Source organism: Pongo abelii, chromosome 1 (assembly GCF_028885655.2).
Source record: "Pongo abelii isolate AG06213 chromosome 1, NHGRI_mPonAbe1-v2.0_pri, whole genome shotgun sequence".
NCBI classification, from domain to species: domain Eukaryota; kingdom Metazoa; phylum Chordata; class Mammalia; order Primates; family Hominidae; genus Pongo; species Pongo abelii.
Window position 1 is genome coordinate 180,811,754 of NC_071985.2, and position 15,157 is coordinate 180,826,910.

Here is a 15,157-nt window from a genome sequence, read left to right on the forward strand (position 1 = left end):
TTATAGTGATTCTTCCTAGTAAAATTGCATTTTCTCCCTAGGAGTACTTCTTTGATTCCAGAGTATTAACAGATGGAGAACTGGCTCCCAATGATAGATGTTGCCGTGTGTGTGGAAAAATAGGCCACTACATGAAAGACTGCCCTAAAAGGAAAAGGTTGGCAAATGAATATATATCAACATTTTGAGGAAAATAAATGAGAGGCCAATTTGTAGCTATAATTATGTTCAGAAATGTTTAAGTGAGAAAGTTTAGGGTATTTAATTATACCTAAGGTAAATGTTCATTTGAGTGAAATTTTGTAATAGGGTAAGATTTGTATGTGGTATAATAGTATCTTCTAACATTCATTTGTTCATTTATTCATTAATTCACTCAGTGTTTTTATTTTTTTATTTTTTTTTATTTTTGTTTTTTTTGAGACGGCGTCTCGCCCTGTCGCCCAGGCTGGAGTGCAATGGTGTGATCTCGGCTCACTGCATCCTCCGCCTCCCGGTTTCAAGTGATTCTCCTGCCTCAGCCTCCCAAGTAGCTGGGATTACAGGCGTGCACCACAATGCCCAGCTAATTTTTTGTATCTTTAGTAGAGATGGAGTTTCACCAGTGTTGGCCAGGCTGGTCTCGAATGCCTGACACCGTGATCTGCCTGCCTTGGCCTCCCAAAGTGCTGGGATTACAGGTGTGAGACACCATGCCAGCCAGTTTTGTGTTTTTTTTAAATGAAGAAGTGTTTATTGACATCATCTATGTGTTGGGAATTGTTCTAGGAGAAATAAAAGTGACCAAGACCTTGGGTTCTTGCTGAGGATCTCAGTCATGCAAACTGATAATTAAAATACAATTAATGGAATTCTTGAGATAATATGCTGTGAGCTGTATTTATAGATCTTGGGGAATATAAATCTTCTATACTCCCTCAAAATATATCTACGAATTATAGTCTCCCAGGTTCTGTATACTGTAGTAGGTCAGGAAGATCTCTTTCTTTTGTCATCAAGTCTGGCCTAAAATAAAAACTTGGAACTTTTGAGACAGAACAAACTTCCAGTTTCCATCACTGCTATTTACTATTAAATTTAGTCAAGACACTTATCTTCTCTAAGCCTCAATTTCTTTTTAAAACTGGAGATAATAAATATCAACCTCTAAGGATTGTTAAAGGTTTAAGATTTGGTATTTAAAAAAATTTAATATAATATTGTTTTACAAAACTACTGGAAAACTGAGTTCCTGCCAAATGAGCAGGTGTGCCATAAATGTTTGTTCCCTTGCCTTCAGAAAGACGCATGAAATGATGGGCATGTTAGTCCTTTTGTTATTGTGAGAGTCCTGCATAGTTTGTTCTGTGACTCACTTAATTTACAAGTCCCTAGCCCCACATTATTGGTATCAGCAGTTTACTGTTTAGACTAAAGAAGAAAGACAGTGAAGAAGAGAAGGAAGGGAATGAAGAAGAGAAAGATTCCCGAGATGTTCTTGACCCCCGAGACCTCCACGACACTCGAGACTTTAGAGACCCCAGAGACCTCAGATGTTTTATATGTGGAGATGCTGGACATGTACGAAGGGAGTGCCCAGAGGTCAAGCTGGCCCGTCAGAGGAATAGCAGTGTGGCAGGTAAATAGAAAAGGCCAAACATAGTTTCTGGTAGAAACGAAGTCATTTATGTTGCTTGCATGCTAAATGACCCTGATTCCTCTCTGTTGCAAACCTACTTGTATGATTTTGGACCTTACAATTTCTTAAAGAGATAAAATTTAGACAATGAGGCTTTTACTTTGAATAATACTTGGATAAGTTCATTATCAAGGTCTCCACAGTCTGTTGTATTCAATTATCTCCCTGTAAGTATTCTTTGGATTTTTTTTTTTTTTTTTTTTTTGAGATGGCGTCTCACACTTGTTACCCAGGCTGGAGTACAGTGGTGCAATCTCGGCTCACTGCAACGTCTGCCTCCCGAGTTCAAGCGATTCTCCTGCCTTAGCCTCCTGAGTAGCTGGGATTACAGGCGCATGCCACCACACCCAGCTAATTTTTGGACTTTTAGTAGAGACGTGGATTCACTGTGTTGGCCAGGCTGGTCTCAAATTCCTGACCTCAGGTGATCCACCCACCTTGGCCTCCCACAGTGCTGGGATTACAGGTGTGAGCCACCATGACCAGCCTGTTCTTTGGATTTGAGTCAGATTCTTCATCTATTTCTCTCACTAACATTCTTTACAAGAGACTTTTTTCCTAGAAACATATTGGAGAAATTATATTTCTTCCCACTGCTGCTGTGAGAGAAGGATACCTGTTCATGTTATATTTCACAAGGAATTTTGAGAATTAAATAGTAACCCAAGTAAGAGTTTATTGAAAGAAAATAAGAGAACATTTTAGAAGTAGTGATTTCCAGTTACTCAGATTCTTACTGCAGAAAGGTTTGTGTGTGTGTGTGTGTGTGTGTGTGTGTGTTTGAGAGAGAGAGAGAGAGATAGAAAGAGATAGACTCTTGTTGCCCAGGCTGCAGTGCAGTGGTATGATCACAGCTCAGTGCAGCTTTGACAGCTTTGACCTTCTGGACTCAAGTGATCCTCCCACCTCAGCCTCCCAGAATACTAGGATTACAGATATGAGCCACTGCACCCAACCAGAAAGTATTTCTCAAATAAATATATTGTCTCCTTTAGAAAAGCAGAATGACATTTGTTCTTGCTTCCAGGATCAGTGTATTTTTTTTCTTGATCTGCTAGTTTGACAAATAGCTTTTAAAATTAAGTAGCTCAGTTGCTGCAAGTCCTTCACTAATATACTTAAGGTTTAAAAGTCCAAGTTTATAAAATTGCAGAGATATTTGAGATTCTTTTACATAAGAAGGGAGTTCATTTATTGTCATTTCTCTGCTACTTTCCTTATCTGTTGATTTTCTTTGTGATGCCTTCTCTTAGCAGCCCAGCTGGTCCGCAACCTTGTAAATGCTCAACAGGTGGCTGGTTCAGCTCAGCAACAGGGTGATCAGTCCATAAGGACTAGACAGTCCTCAGAATGTGTAAGTACTCTGCCTGTGAATGTGTTAGTCTTGACTGATGATAGCAGTATCTTTAATGGGTGATAGTGTTTTCTCTCAGACTGGCAAATACAATCTTCCAGATTACACAGTGCTTTGTATATATGTCCTTGCTAGGCACATAAGGTGGAATGAGCATTCCTTTTGGAATAATGTAGATCTGGGTTTCTGTCTACAGCGAAGCTACTTAATTTACATGAGCTTACTCTTCAATTGTACAATAACTACCTAATAAGATGGATTAAAAATAAGGTAATGACTTTGAGGTTTCAGACTTTGCTTAGTGGAAAAATATCAGTACCATTAATAAAAATAGACAAAAAAATTGAGATGTTTTAGGCATATAGTGTTGTTAGGGCAATATATACATGGCATTTTGCTTGCATGAAACTTCTGTCTTCTCATAGCTTGACCTGTGGATATCTAGTGAAATACACCCTGTAAAAAAACAATATTGAATGAGAATTCAGACTCATAAGTTTATTTTACTATCTTTTCTTATTTTTTAAGATGGAGTCTCGCTCCATTGCCTAGGCTGGAGTGCAGTGGCGCGTTCTCGGCTCACTGCAACCTCCACACCCCTGGGATCACGCAATTCTGTCTCCATCTCCTGAGTAGCTGGACTGCAGGCAATACTATCACACCCAGCTAATTTTTGTATTTTTAGTATAGACGGGGTTTCACCGTATTGGTCAGGCTGGTCTTGAACTCCTGACCTCAGGTGATCCACCTGCCTTGGCTCCCCACAGTGCTGGGATTACAGGTGTGAGCCATTGCGCCCAGCCCAGACTCATAAGTTTAATATTAAGTTTGCTGAGTTGCTCTTAACCTTTGTGTAAATCTATATTAACCTTGTACTTCTTAATTAATAATGACTCTAAATAACACTCTAAATCTGACATAATGTTCAGTGCTTTACACTTAGCAAATTTAATCCTTGGAGTGGCCATGTGAAGTGGTAGGTATTAGTATCATCAAATTTTACAAATTGAGAAACTGAGAATAAGAGATTATAAAAATCAAACCGAAGTCTTTCTAGCATCAAATCCATTAACTGTTTAACATGCTAAATCTAATGTGATTTGTGTTTTAGAAAAAACTTTCGAGTATTTGAAGAGTATTAGGGAGAATCTTTGGAAAACATTTAGGAAATTTTCCACCCTCACCTCAAACACTTGAATACCTATTATGTGCTTGATACTTTCATAAACAACAATAATCACATTTAATGTAGTTAACATTTGTTGAGTGTAAACTATGTGCTATACATGCATTCATTCTTTGTTTGTGATTATAAAATATTTCAAAAGTACAGAAAAGTATACAAAATAAATCTCTGTGTATCATTACCAGGCTTTAACAGTTTTTAACATTGTTATTTTAGCTTTATTAAAAAATCACCCTCAGTTGAAACCCCTGCACATTCTTCTTTGATCCCATTCCTATCTTAAAAGCTTCCTACCATCCTTCCCTTGCTACAGAAATGTATCTGCTATCTTGAACTTGGTGGTTATATGTTCCACATGCATTGTTCAGTTAATCTTCTCAAAAACCTGAGGCAAATTCTGATTATATTTTATAGGTAAAGAAACCGAGGTTTCAGTTTCTTGCCTGAGGTCAATAGACACTTAATCAGAATGTGAACCCTCAGGCTCTCTGTCAGCAAAACTTATGCTCTAACCACTTTTCTATGCTGCCCTAGTTTTCATTTTATGCTACTAGTCCTCACTTTTCTCTCACCCATGCTTTCGGAAAGAGTCTGTCTAATGGACATTGCTACTCTGATGTCTAACAAAGCACCTCAACATGTCTAAATATAGTTAATCTTTCCTTCCAATCCCCAGGATTTGTCTCTTCCTCCTGTGTTTTGTATCTCGTTGAATGATCCCATTTTCTATCTAGTTTCCAAAACTTTTCCCTCTCCTTCAACCTCTGTTCAGTCACTAAGTCCTGTTGTTTCTGCCTTTAAAAAAGCTAGATGTGGTGGCTCACTCCTGTAATCCCAGCACTTTAGGAGGCTGAGGTGGGTGGATCACCTGAGGTCAGGAGTTTGAGACCAGCCTGACCAACATGGTAAAACCCCATCTCTGCTAAAAATACAAAAAATTAGCTGGGTGTGGTGGCAAGGGAACCTGTCATCCCAGCTAGTTGAGAGACTGAGGCAGGAGAATCACTTGAACCCAGGAGGCGGAGATTGCAATGTGCCGAGATTGCACCACTGCACTCCAGCCTGGGCAACACAACAAGACTGTCTCAAAAGAAAAAAAAGTATCTCACAGCCGTTTGCTTCCCTCTATCCCTGTTTATATTTCCTTAGCCTAGGCTACTATCATCTCCTAATCAGTCTCAACGGCTTTTAGCAGCCTCCTAATCAGTCTCAACAGCCTTTTAATTTTTACTTATTTATTTATTCATTCATTTTTGAGAGAGCGTCTTGCTCTGTTGCCCAGGGTGCAGTGGCACAATCATGGCTCACTGCAGTCTTGACCTCCCAGGCTCAGGTGATTCTCCTGTGTCAGCCTCCAGAGTAGCTGGGACTCCAGGCACGCACCACCACACTTGGCTAATTTTTGTATTTCTTGTAAAGATGGGATTTCGACATGTTGCCCAGGCAGGTCTCAAACTTCTGAGCTCAAGTGATCTGCCTGCCTCAGCCTCCGAAAGTGCTAGGATTACAGCCTTGAGTCACTGTTTCTGTCTCTCATCAGCCTTTAAAAAAAATTCTCTATTTTATTCTTATAAACCAGGATAATCTTTCTAAAGTTCAGATGGATCATGTTCCTTACCTGTTTAAAACCCTTCAGTGGTTTACCACTGCACTTAGGATATAGTCTAAATTACAAGGCTTATAAGACACTTCATTATCTTGCCCCTATTTAGCTCTTCAGCCTCGGCCATTCCCCTGCCATTATATATACTCCAGTAATATTAAACTTCTTTCAGATTCCAATTACTTTAAAAAGCCATGTGTTTTCATACCTCTAGACCTTCAATCATATTGAACACTCTTCCTCTTCCCTTATCTCTCCCTTCTTGTATCAGACTGATTTCTGTTTACCCTGAGTCTCAGCTAAAAGATCACCTTTTCTGGGAAGCTTTCCCTGATTTCTCTTCTCTCCTTCTCCCGAAGTGGCTTTAGGTGTTCCTGCTCTGGGATTTCATTATGTAGTTGACCCTTGAACAAAACAGATTTGAACTGCGTGGGTCTACTTATACATGAATTTTTTCCAACAGATTGTGGTTGGAAAATACAGTATTCCCAGGATGCAAAACCCAAGTATTCAGAGATCCAACTTTTTGTATATGTGGGTTCTGTAGAGCTGACTGTGGGACTTGAGTACAGGAGGATTGTGGGGGTCCTGGAACCAATCCCCTGCATATCCTGAGGGACAACTGTACACTATACATTCTTTATCATAGTACTCATTATACTTACTGTGATTGCTTATGTAATCTTTATCTGCTCCCCTCCTTATCCCCTTAAATGTTGAGCTCCATGAGGGCATACATGTTGGTATTACATTTTTATTACCTAGAACAATACTTAGTACATAATTGACACAATAAATACTTGTTGAGGGACTGAATGAAAGTGACTATGAGATATTTAGATGGAAGTTTTGAGTTTGCAATAGGAAATATGTGTTCTGCACGATGGGAACCATGTCTGGGCTCTCTTTTCTTTGGACAATAAAACGATTTGTGAGGCAATACCTACTTGAAAAGGGGGTTTGAGTACCTTGGGAAAAACTAATTATTTGTTATAATATACATCATAGAGTTCTGTTTTATAAAGTTTTTAATTTTGTATTTTATCTCTACTTTTATAAAATTAAGATGTTTATAAATTAATTAAAAAAAAATTTTTTTTTTTTGTCTGCAGTCTGAATCACCATCTTATTCTCCTCAGCCTCAGCCATTTCCACAGAACTCTTCCCAGTCAGCTGCTATTACTCAGCCTTCATCTCAGCCAGGATCCCAGCCTAAGCTTGGCCCACCTCAGCAGGGAGCGCAACCTCCCCATCAGGTCCAGATGCCACTGTATAACTTTCCCCAGTCACCACCAGCTCAGTATTCTCCCATGCACAATATGGGATTGTTGCCAATGCACCCTCTCCAGATCCCTGCCCCGTCCTGGCCCATCCATGGCCCAGTGATCCACTCTGCACCAGGCAGTGCCCCCAGCAGTATTGGCCTGAATGATCCCAGCATCATCTTTGCACAGCCTGCTGCCAGACCTGTGGCAATCCCTAACACATCTCACGATGGACACTGGCCCCGTACTGTGGCTCCAAATTCCCTGGTGAACAGTGGTGCAGTGGGGAATTCAGGTAACCTTTCCTTTTCTTCTTTTTTATCTGCATGTCTTTTCTTCTTTTGTATCTGTCTGTAGAAACAATGTGAGGAAAAAGAAGGAAAGCAGTATTTGTGGAGGGACAGTACAGGATTAGATAAAGATTAAGAATATGGGCTCTGGATTCAGACTGCCTGGATTTGAATCCTGGCCCTGCCATTTATTATGTAGCTTGGGCAATTACTTAATCTCTTTGTGCATTGGTTTCATCTGTAAAATAGGCCATCTAACTCACAGGGATGTTGTAAATGTTAAATGAGGTGTAACACACATAAATGTTAGCTATTATTTTAGTATTTTAAAAAATTTTCACTGCCACCCAGTTTGGTGTATTATTTGTTACACAGTTGATGAAATTGAAGAGTTAAGTAACTTCACTGTCTTACTGTCATGGTTAATAATGGTTGGTTGGCTGGGCATGGTGGCTCACGCCTGTAATCCCAGCACTTTGGGAGGCCGAGGCGGGTAGATCACCTGAAGTCAGGAGTTCGAGACCAGCCTGGCCAACATAGTGAAACCCCATCTCTACTAAAAATACAAAAATTATCTGGGCATGGTGGTGCACGCCTGTAATCCCAACTGTGTGGGAGGCTGAGGCAGGAGGATTGCTTGAACCCAGGAGACGGAGGTTGCAGTGAGCCGAGATTGCACCATTGCACTCCAGCCAGGGCAACAGAGCAGAACTGTCTCAAACAAAAAAAAGATCAAGGAAACCAAAAAAATTAATAATAATGGTAGGTCCAAGAGTTAAACTAATTTCTTTGTTCAAAACTGTGCTGCTGCATGCCCTAGACACTATTTTTTCTCAGTGAGGAACAATTCTTTAAAAAAGAAAAATAGTTTTTTTTCTGATATCTAAGTAATACATGTTCATTATAGAGTATTTGAGAAATAAATCATCTATCATCTCAATTCCTAGACATAAATACTAAGGAATATTTTGGTGTATTACTATTCAGTCATTTAAAAAAAAAACTGCCTATTTAAGAAAATAGTTGATACATGCTATAAATCTAGTTTTACATCCAGCTTTAAAATACACACACACACACACACACACACACACACACATATATACACACACACATACATATAAATATTTATACATACTTAAACATACATACACAGGCTGGCACTGTGGCTTACACCTGTAATCCCAGAACTTTGGAAGGCTGAGGTGGGCAGATCACTTGAGGCCAGGAGTTTAAGACCAGCCTGGCCAACATGGCAAAACTCTTGTCTCTATTAAAAATACAAAAATTAGCCGGGTATGGTGATGCATGCCTGTAATCCCAGCTACTCAGGAGGCTGAGGCAGGAGAATCGCTTGAACCCAGGGAAAGAGAGGTTGCAGTGAGTTGAGATCATGCCATTGCATTCCAGCCTGGGCAACAGAGTGAGACTCTCTCAAAAAAAAAAAAAAAATATATATATATATATATATATAGAGAGAGAGAGAGAGAGACACTTAGACAAAGTCTCAAAGTGTTGTCCAGGTTGGAGTGCAGTGGCTATTCACAGGCCAGTCTAGCACACCACAACCTTGAACTCCTGGGCTCAAGTGCTCCTCCTGCCTTAGCCTCCTGAGTAGCTGTGGGACTACAGGCACACGCCACTGCGCCTGACTTATGCCCAACTTTTTAGTGATAATTGTTTTTATCTTAAGAACTATTAGCACTCTGGGAGGCCGAGGCGGGCGGATCACAAGGTTAGGAGATCACGCACATCCTGGCTAACACGGTGAAACCCCGTCTCTACTTAAAAAATAAAAAAAATCAGCCGGGCGTGGTGGCGGGCGCCTGTAGTCCCAGCTATTCAGGAGGCTGAGGCAGGAGGATGGTGTGAACCCAGGAGGCAGAACTTGCAGTGAGCTGAGTTCGCACCACTGCACTCCAGCCTGGGTGACAGAGCGAGACTACATCTCAAAAAAAAAAAAAAAAAAAACTATTATGGAAATTTTGAAACATAACACAAAAGACAGTAAAGTATATAATGAACCCCCCTCCCCATTAACCAACTTTAACAGTTATCAATAATTTGCTATTCTTTTATCTGACTCCTAACCATTAAAAATATTTTTGACTTGACTGATCAAATCTTAGACATTGGATCAAATTTGCTTTTTAACTTCAGTTGTGTCACTTAAAAAAAAATCATGAGATCATTGCCATACCTAGTATCATCTAATACCCAGTCCTTATTCAGTTTTTCCTGTTTATCTAAAAAAGTATATAGTTCTTTGAGACAGTCTCACTCTGTTGCCAGGCTGGAGTGCAGTGGCACAATCTCGGCTCACTGCAACCTCCGCCTTCTGAGTTCAAGTGATTCTTCTGCCTCCCGAATAGCTGAGACTACAGGTGCACACCACCATGCCCGGAAATTTTTTTTTTTTTTTTTTTAGAGGGAGTCTTGCTCTGTCACCCAGGCTGGAGTGCAGTGGCACGATCTCAGCTCACTGCAACCTCCGCCTCCTGGGTTCAAGCGATTCTCCTGCCTCAGCCTCCCAAGTAGCTGGGATTAGAGGCGCCCGCCACCACGCCCGGCTAAATTTTGTATTTTAATAGAGACGGGGTTTCACTATGTAGGTCAAGCTGGTCTTGAACTTCTGACCTCAAATGATCCGCCTGCCTCAGCCTCCCAAAGTACAGGGATTACAGATGTGAGCCACCGCGCCTGGCCCTAATTTTTGTATTTTTAGTAGAGATGGGGTTTCATTCACCATGTTGGCCAGGATGGTCTCGATCTCTTGACCTCATGATCCGCCTGCCTTGGCCTCCCAAAGTGCTGGATTTACAGGTGTGAGCCACTGTGCCCAGCCTAAAAAAGTATTCCTATTATTGATTTACTTGAATCAAAATTAAAACTGTGTGTTTGGTTTTTATATGTCTTTTTGATTTTTATGTCTCTTAACTGTCCTTTATAACAGTTGCTGCTTCTATTTTTTTTCCAATATTAACTATAAGGCACTGTAAAATTTCCCATATTCTAGAGTTGGCTGATGATGTCTTTGTGGCATCATTTAATGTGTACCTCTGTCCCTGTATTTCCTGTAATCTGGGATTTAGATTCAGAGACTGGATTAGATTCAGGCTCTTTCTGTTGGTAGGAATGCTACTTGGTGGGTCCGTATATTTCCAGTTTCCTCACTTCAGAAGGAACTTACTGTCTGGTTGTAACTATTTTAGTGACTTAAGATTGATCTGTGAGTTAGGTTTTATCAGCCTGTTTTATCCATTATCAAGTTCATCATTAATTTTTACTTAATAGCCTTAGCTGCCATTGATAATTGTTGCCAGTATCCATTATTTTGCTATCTCCAGCTTCTTTTGGAACAATGCAAGTAAGGTATTTTGCTGAGCAAAAATGCCAGAATATGGTAACTTAATTAGATTTCTAAGATCAGAGGATAGATGGCATACATGGGCCTTCTCATATATCATTCAACATGTTTATTGTGTATATGCCATGACATGCACTGTGATAGTCACTGAGTTATAGAACCATGAAGACAGACCCAGTGTTTTGCCCTTTGATGTATCAGCTCCATTTTTATAATTTCAAGTCTTCCATCCCCCTGCCACTTGTTGTTCTCAGTGTTTTAGTCACAGTGAACTAATTAATGTCCCACAGACATACTGTACTGTCTCTTACCCCTGGTTGCTTATCTAAGTTGTTCTTTATGCTTGGAATGTCCTCTCCGTTACCTCTGCTGCTCACTCTCACCTCCTGTGCTGCCTCAAAGCTTGGCTAACTCACTCATCCTCCATTTTTAAATTTAGATCACTTGCTTCAGGAAATCCTCCTTATTTTCTTAATATCCATATCATAACATTTGTCTTACTGTGCTGAAACTGTTTACTCATCTGCATAACCCATTAGACTGAACTTCTAGAGGCAAAAAATGGTTTTTTGTCTGTCATTTTCTCTCTAGTAGTGAGTTCAGTTTTCTGTTTAGTAGCCTGCCATGTTAGATACATTATTCCTGTTATATAGTATTATTATCTAATAAACTATACTTAATATTATTCATTGTATAGATATCCAATTCATAATTGATATTAAAGCTACAGTTACACTGTGTTGAAAGTGGAAGGACTGAATGGAAATATATTAAAATAATAATCATAGTTGTATCAGAGAAGGAGATTATTATATGAGTTTTTTCCCCCCATTTTTCAAATTATCTTTAATGAGATTGTATTACTCATTTTCTGGAAATTTTGGGTTATGAAAAACAGGCAAAGGGGATTGGAATATATCTTTTAAAAATACCCTTTTATGTTAAAACATCATTTCTCATTTGGTTATGACCTAATTCTGGATATACTGGTTTCACTTATTTTTGTAAACCCTGAGCCCTTCAGCTTCAGCCCTTAGTTGTAACTTGGTTTTTATGAATTCACAGTGAACTAGCTGGTTTGCTTACCTCCTGAGAAGATTCAGCTTCTAAGAATGCAGTTCACACGGGCTTTAGTTTTTTTGCTGCCTACTCTTTGCTATCCCGTACTTAATTTGAGTTCCTGCTGGGAAGTTTAGTGAATAAGGACAGTTATTCCCTTTTATTCCCTAGCACATTGTGACTCTGAATGAGAAAAGCCACCGGAAATGATCCAGAATATGAACTGGGTACTGTACTTCGAAAAATGTACTTAAAGATACATTTTAAAGGGAAATAGAAAGATTTGGGGGGATAGTTAGCCATAAAAAGAATAGGACTTACATTTTTTCAGTACCTACCTATATGCTAGCTCTTGTGCAAGCTACTTTCTTTTGGTTATCCAATTTAAACCTCATAATCTGAGGTTCAAAATGGAACCTTAGTAGTTTTAAGAAATGAGATTTGAGCTTAGACCTGTTTGGCCTCAAAGCCCAAATTCTCAACCATTATGCCACAATGCCTCAAGCTTGTAATAGGATCTCCTTCCAGGCCAAGATATAATTGATTCTGGGACAGTTGGCATTGTCCTTAGGATAAAATCTTAAGTTCCTTTGCATGATGTACTAAGGTTTTTTGAAATGTATATCCCCACCTACCTTTCCCGTCTTTTCTCTTACCATTTCCTCCATCACTCCTATCTCTATATTGCAGATTGTTGTGCAGTTCCCCAAACTTGATGTGCTTTCCTGCTTTCAGGCTTTTGTATATGATACTTCTTCTCTCTGAAATGCCCCCCACCCCCTCCCTATTTTGCCTAAATTTTTCCTTGTTTTTTAAAACTCAGATTAGTCAATCATCTTAGGAAGACTGTCTCTAACCTTCAAAGACTGGGTTAGCCCTCTCTTCAGAACATTTTGCCTGTTCTACTAGCAATTATTACATATTGGTGTATATATATATCTTCTTGTATGTCTGTTATGAATAATTTGAGCAAATACCAATGCTTTATTCTTTAAAAAAATGTGTTTGGTATTTTCTGAATTTAGCATAGTTCTTAGCCAATGGTAGGTACTGAATATATCTTTGTGGAATGGATATTTCAATAAATGGACTAATGTTTTTAAATGTCTTTTTCCCTTCTTGTTGAAATGCAGAGCCAGGCTTTCGAGGACTGACTCCTCCAATTCCTTGGGAACATGCACCGCGTCCCCATTTCCCCCTTGTCCCAGCTTCGTGGCCTTATGGTTTGCATCAAAACTTCATGCATCAGGGAAATGCCCGATTCCAGCCCAACAAACCTTTCTATACTCAAGGTACCATTGCATACAAATTAGTTAACAGGCTTGGGTGCGTTTTATTCTGGGATAGAGAGCCTTAGTGAAGGCCAGGATCTGGGAGTGAAAATTCATGAATTCAGTAAACATTTACTGAGAGATTATACTGTGTGTCAGATGGTGCTAGGTGCTTGTAAAACAAAATCTCCATTACTTGATGCACATTTTATTAGGAAAGCCAGACATGTTAAATAGAAAAGGAGTTTAGATGACTCAGTTAACATTGCCCTAGCAAATCCAAACAGGATGTGGATTTAAGAGATTATTACATCACAAGATTTTGACAGTTGAGCTAGATCTTGAAAGAGATGTAGGAATTTTTTTTTGCCTAGAGATGAGAGAGGAGGAGGAGTATGCTTAGCTGAGGGATTAATATATGCAGTCACTAAGTTTTGCCTGGCACAATGAAGAAGAGGAGAAAATATTAGGGCTAGAGGATGGAGGTATATGGGAAAGATGGTGATAAGGCTAGAGAGGGTAGGCTTAGACCATAGTATGGAGTTTGGACTTGGTTTACTGAACATTGGGGATCTAATGAAAGGTTTTTAGTGGAACGAAGACATAATCAGATTTGTTTAGTAAACATAGGACTTGAATGACCTTAAAATTATGTTCTGCTGGTGCTATTGTAGTACTAATAATGGCTTTGACTGGGTAATGCATATTACAAACAAAGAATTCCTAGAAACTTGGAGCATTTTATCTAACCTACTTGCCTCAGAGGTATTTGTTCTTATAGGCATTGTCTGAGTCTGGCCTTCAGCTCCTTGTTAACTTAGTTCAGAACACTTGGGTCAGAGTCAGTATAGTTAAACTAGGAGTTCAAGAAGTTAAAACAGGCACTCAGGAAATGCTGATTGAATGAAATGATAACTTAAAGGGGAAGTGCCTGGTATGGTCTCAGACTTGTTATATTTAAGCCTTCTTGAACCACCCATATACTACTGGGGGCATCCCTGTATTGTAGAGTGGCAGAGCCTTGACTGTGGTTGAGCTCTTCTCTTGAGCAAAGAACTGGGGCTGAAGGAAGTTACTATTAGTCATAAGCCCTTTTAGGGGGGGAGAGTCTGCAACTCTTTTCTAGTGGGTTTTTTCCCTTTGATTCCTCCTCTCCATCTTTCGTGTCCTCTCCTTTTTTCATATACAGGTATTTCCTGCCCTTCTTCCTTTTTCTCTCCATCCTCTCAAATGTTTTGCAGCATGCTTTATCTCCTCCTATTATATAAATAGAAAAAAAGAAAGCTAACTACAAGTTAATTCTAAGGTGTTGTCAGATAAACAGGCACAAGCCTTTCAGTTTCCTGTCTGTGTTGTATCCAACAGACAGATGTGCCACCCGTCGGTGTAGAGAGCGTTGTCCCCACCCACCAAGAGGAAACGTGTCGGAGTAATGCGAGTCCATTTTCTTTCAGCTGGTCTACCGATGCACAGCAACCAGCCAATCCTGCTGTCTCAAGGGTATCCGTACCTCAATGTCAGTTACATTCAGCAGAAAAAGTGACATTTAATGGAAAGCAAAACAAATCAGGTCCTGATTCAAAATTTTAACACGTTTAGATAGCTTATTTAAATTCTAAGACTGTTTTTACAGACTGTATTATTTGTATATAAATATGAACTATAGTTTTTACTAGTATCACCAAATTGAGTGATACAAATTTCATCTATTTTATTACCCTATTTTTAAGGGAATTTTATGTTTTGTTTAACCTTGATGAATTGTATAAAGAGAGAATTTTAAAAATTACATTCTTTATTTTCTATTAGCTGTATTCATACTTTGGTTGCTTCAGACTTTATATATTGTTCTTAAAAGTCAGGAAAGAATTTCACGTGTTTTAAATTGTCACTTCTATTCTTTACAGAACCTTGTAGTGCCAAAAACTTTTTAAAAGGTAAAAAAATAAAATAAAATTACAATATGAAGATTCAGATTTTTCTTTTCCATACTTGTATATTGAACATTCAAACTTGAATGGAAAGTTGATTTTGTCTGTATTTGAAGTACTTCTATTTTAAGTTAATAAATCTTTTTGACAAGA

At 39.1% G+C, this 15,157-nt stretch overlaps 1 protein-coding gene across 20 annotated transcripts in view; it reads left to right on the forward strand.

The window, feature by feature from the left end:
* The window catches only part of TUT4 (terminal uridylyl transferase 4), a 129,551-nt gene extending 114,394 nt beyond the window's left edge, over positions 1-15,157 (forward strand). For 6 of the 20 annotated variants that reach the window (XM_009250279.4, XM_054554754.2, XM_009250308.4 and 3 more), the window contains 6 exons: positions 42-157; positions 1,395-1,618; positions 2,932-3,032; positions 6,934-7,381; positions 12,936-13,094; positions 14,528-15,157. In XM_009250279.4, the coding sequence (XP_009248554.1) occupies positions 42-157; positions 1,395-1,618; positions 2,932-3,032; positions 6,934-7,381; positions 12,936-13,094; positions 14,528-14,616 (1,137 nt within the window). In that variant the 3' untranslated portion in view covers positions 14,617-15,157. Of the gene's footprint in view, positions 1-41; positions 158-1,394; positions 1,619-2,931; positions 3,033-6,933; positions 7,382-12,935; positions 13,095-14,438 lie in introns of all 20 variants that reach the window. The other 14 variants (XM_054554738.2, XM_063718855.1, XM_063718861.1 and 11 more) reach the window with 5 other exon arrangements.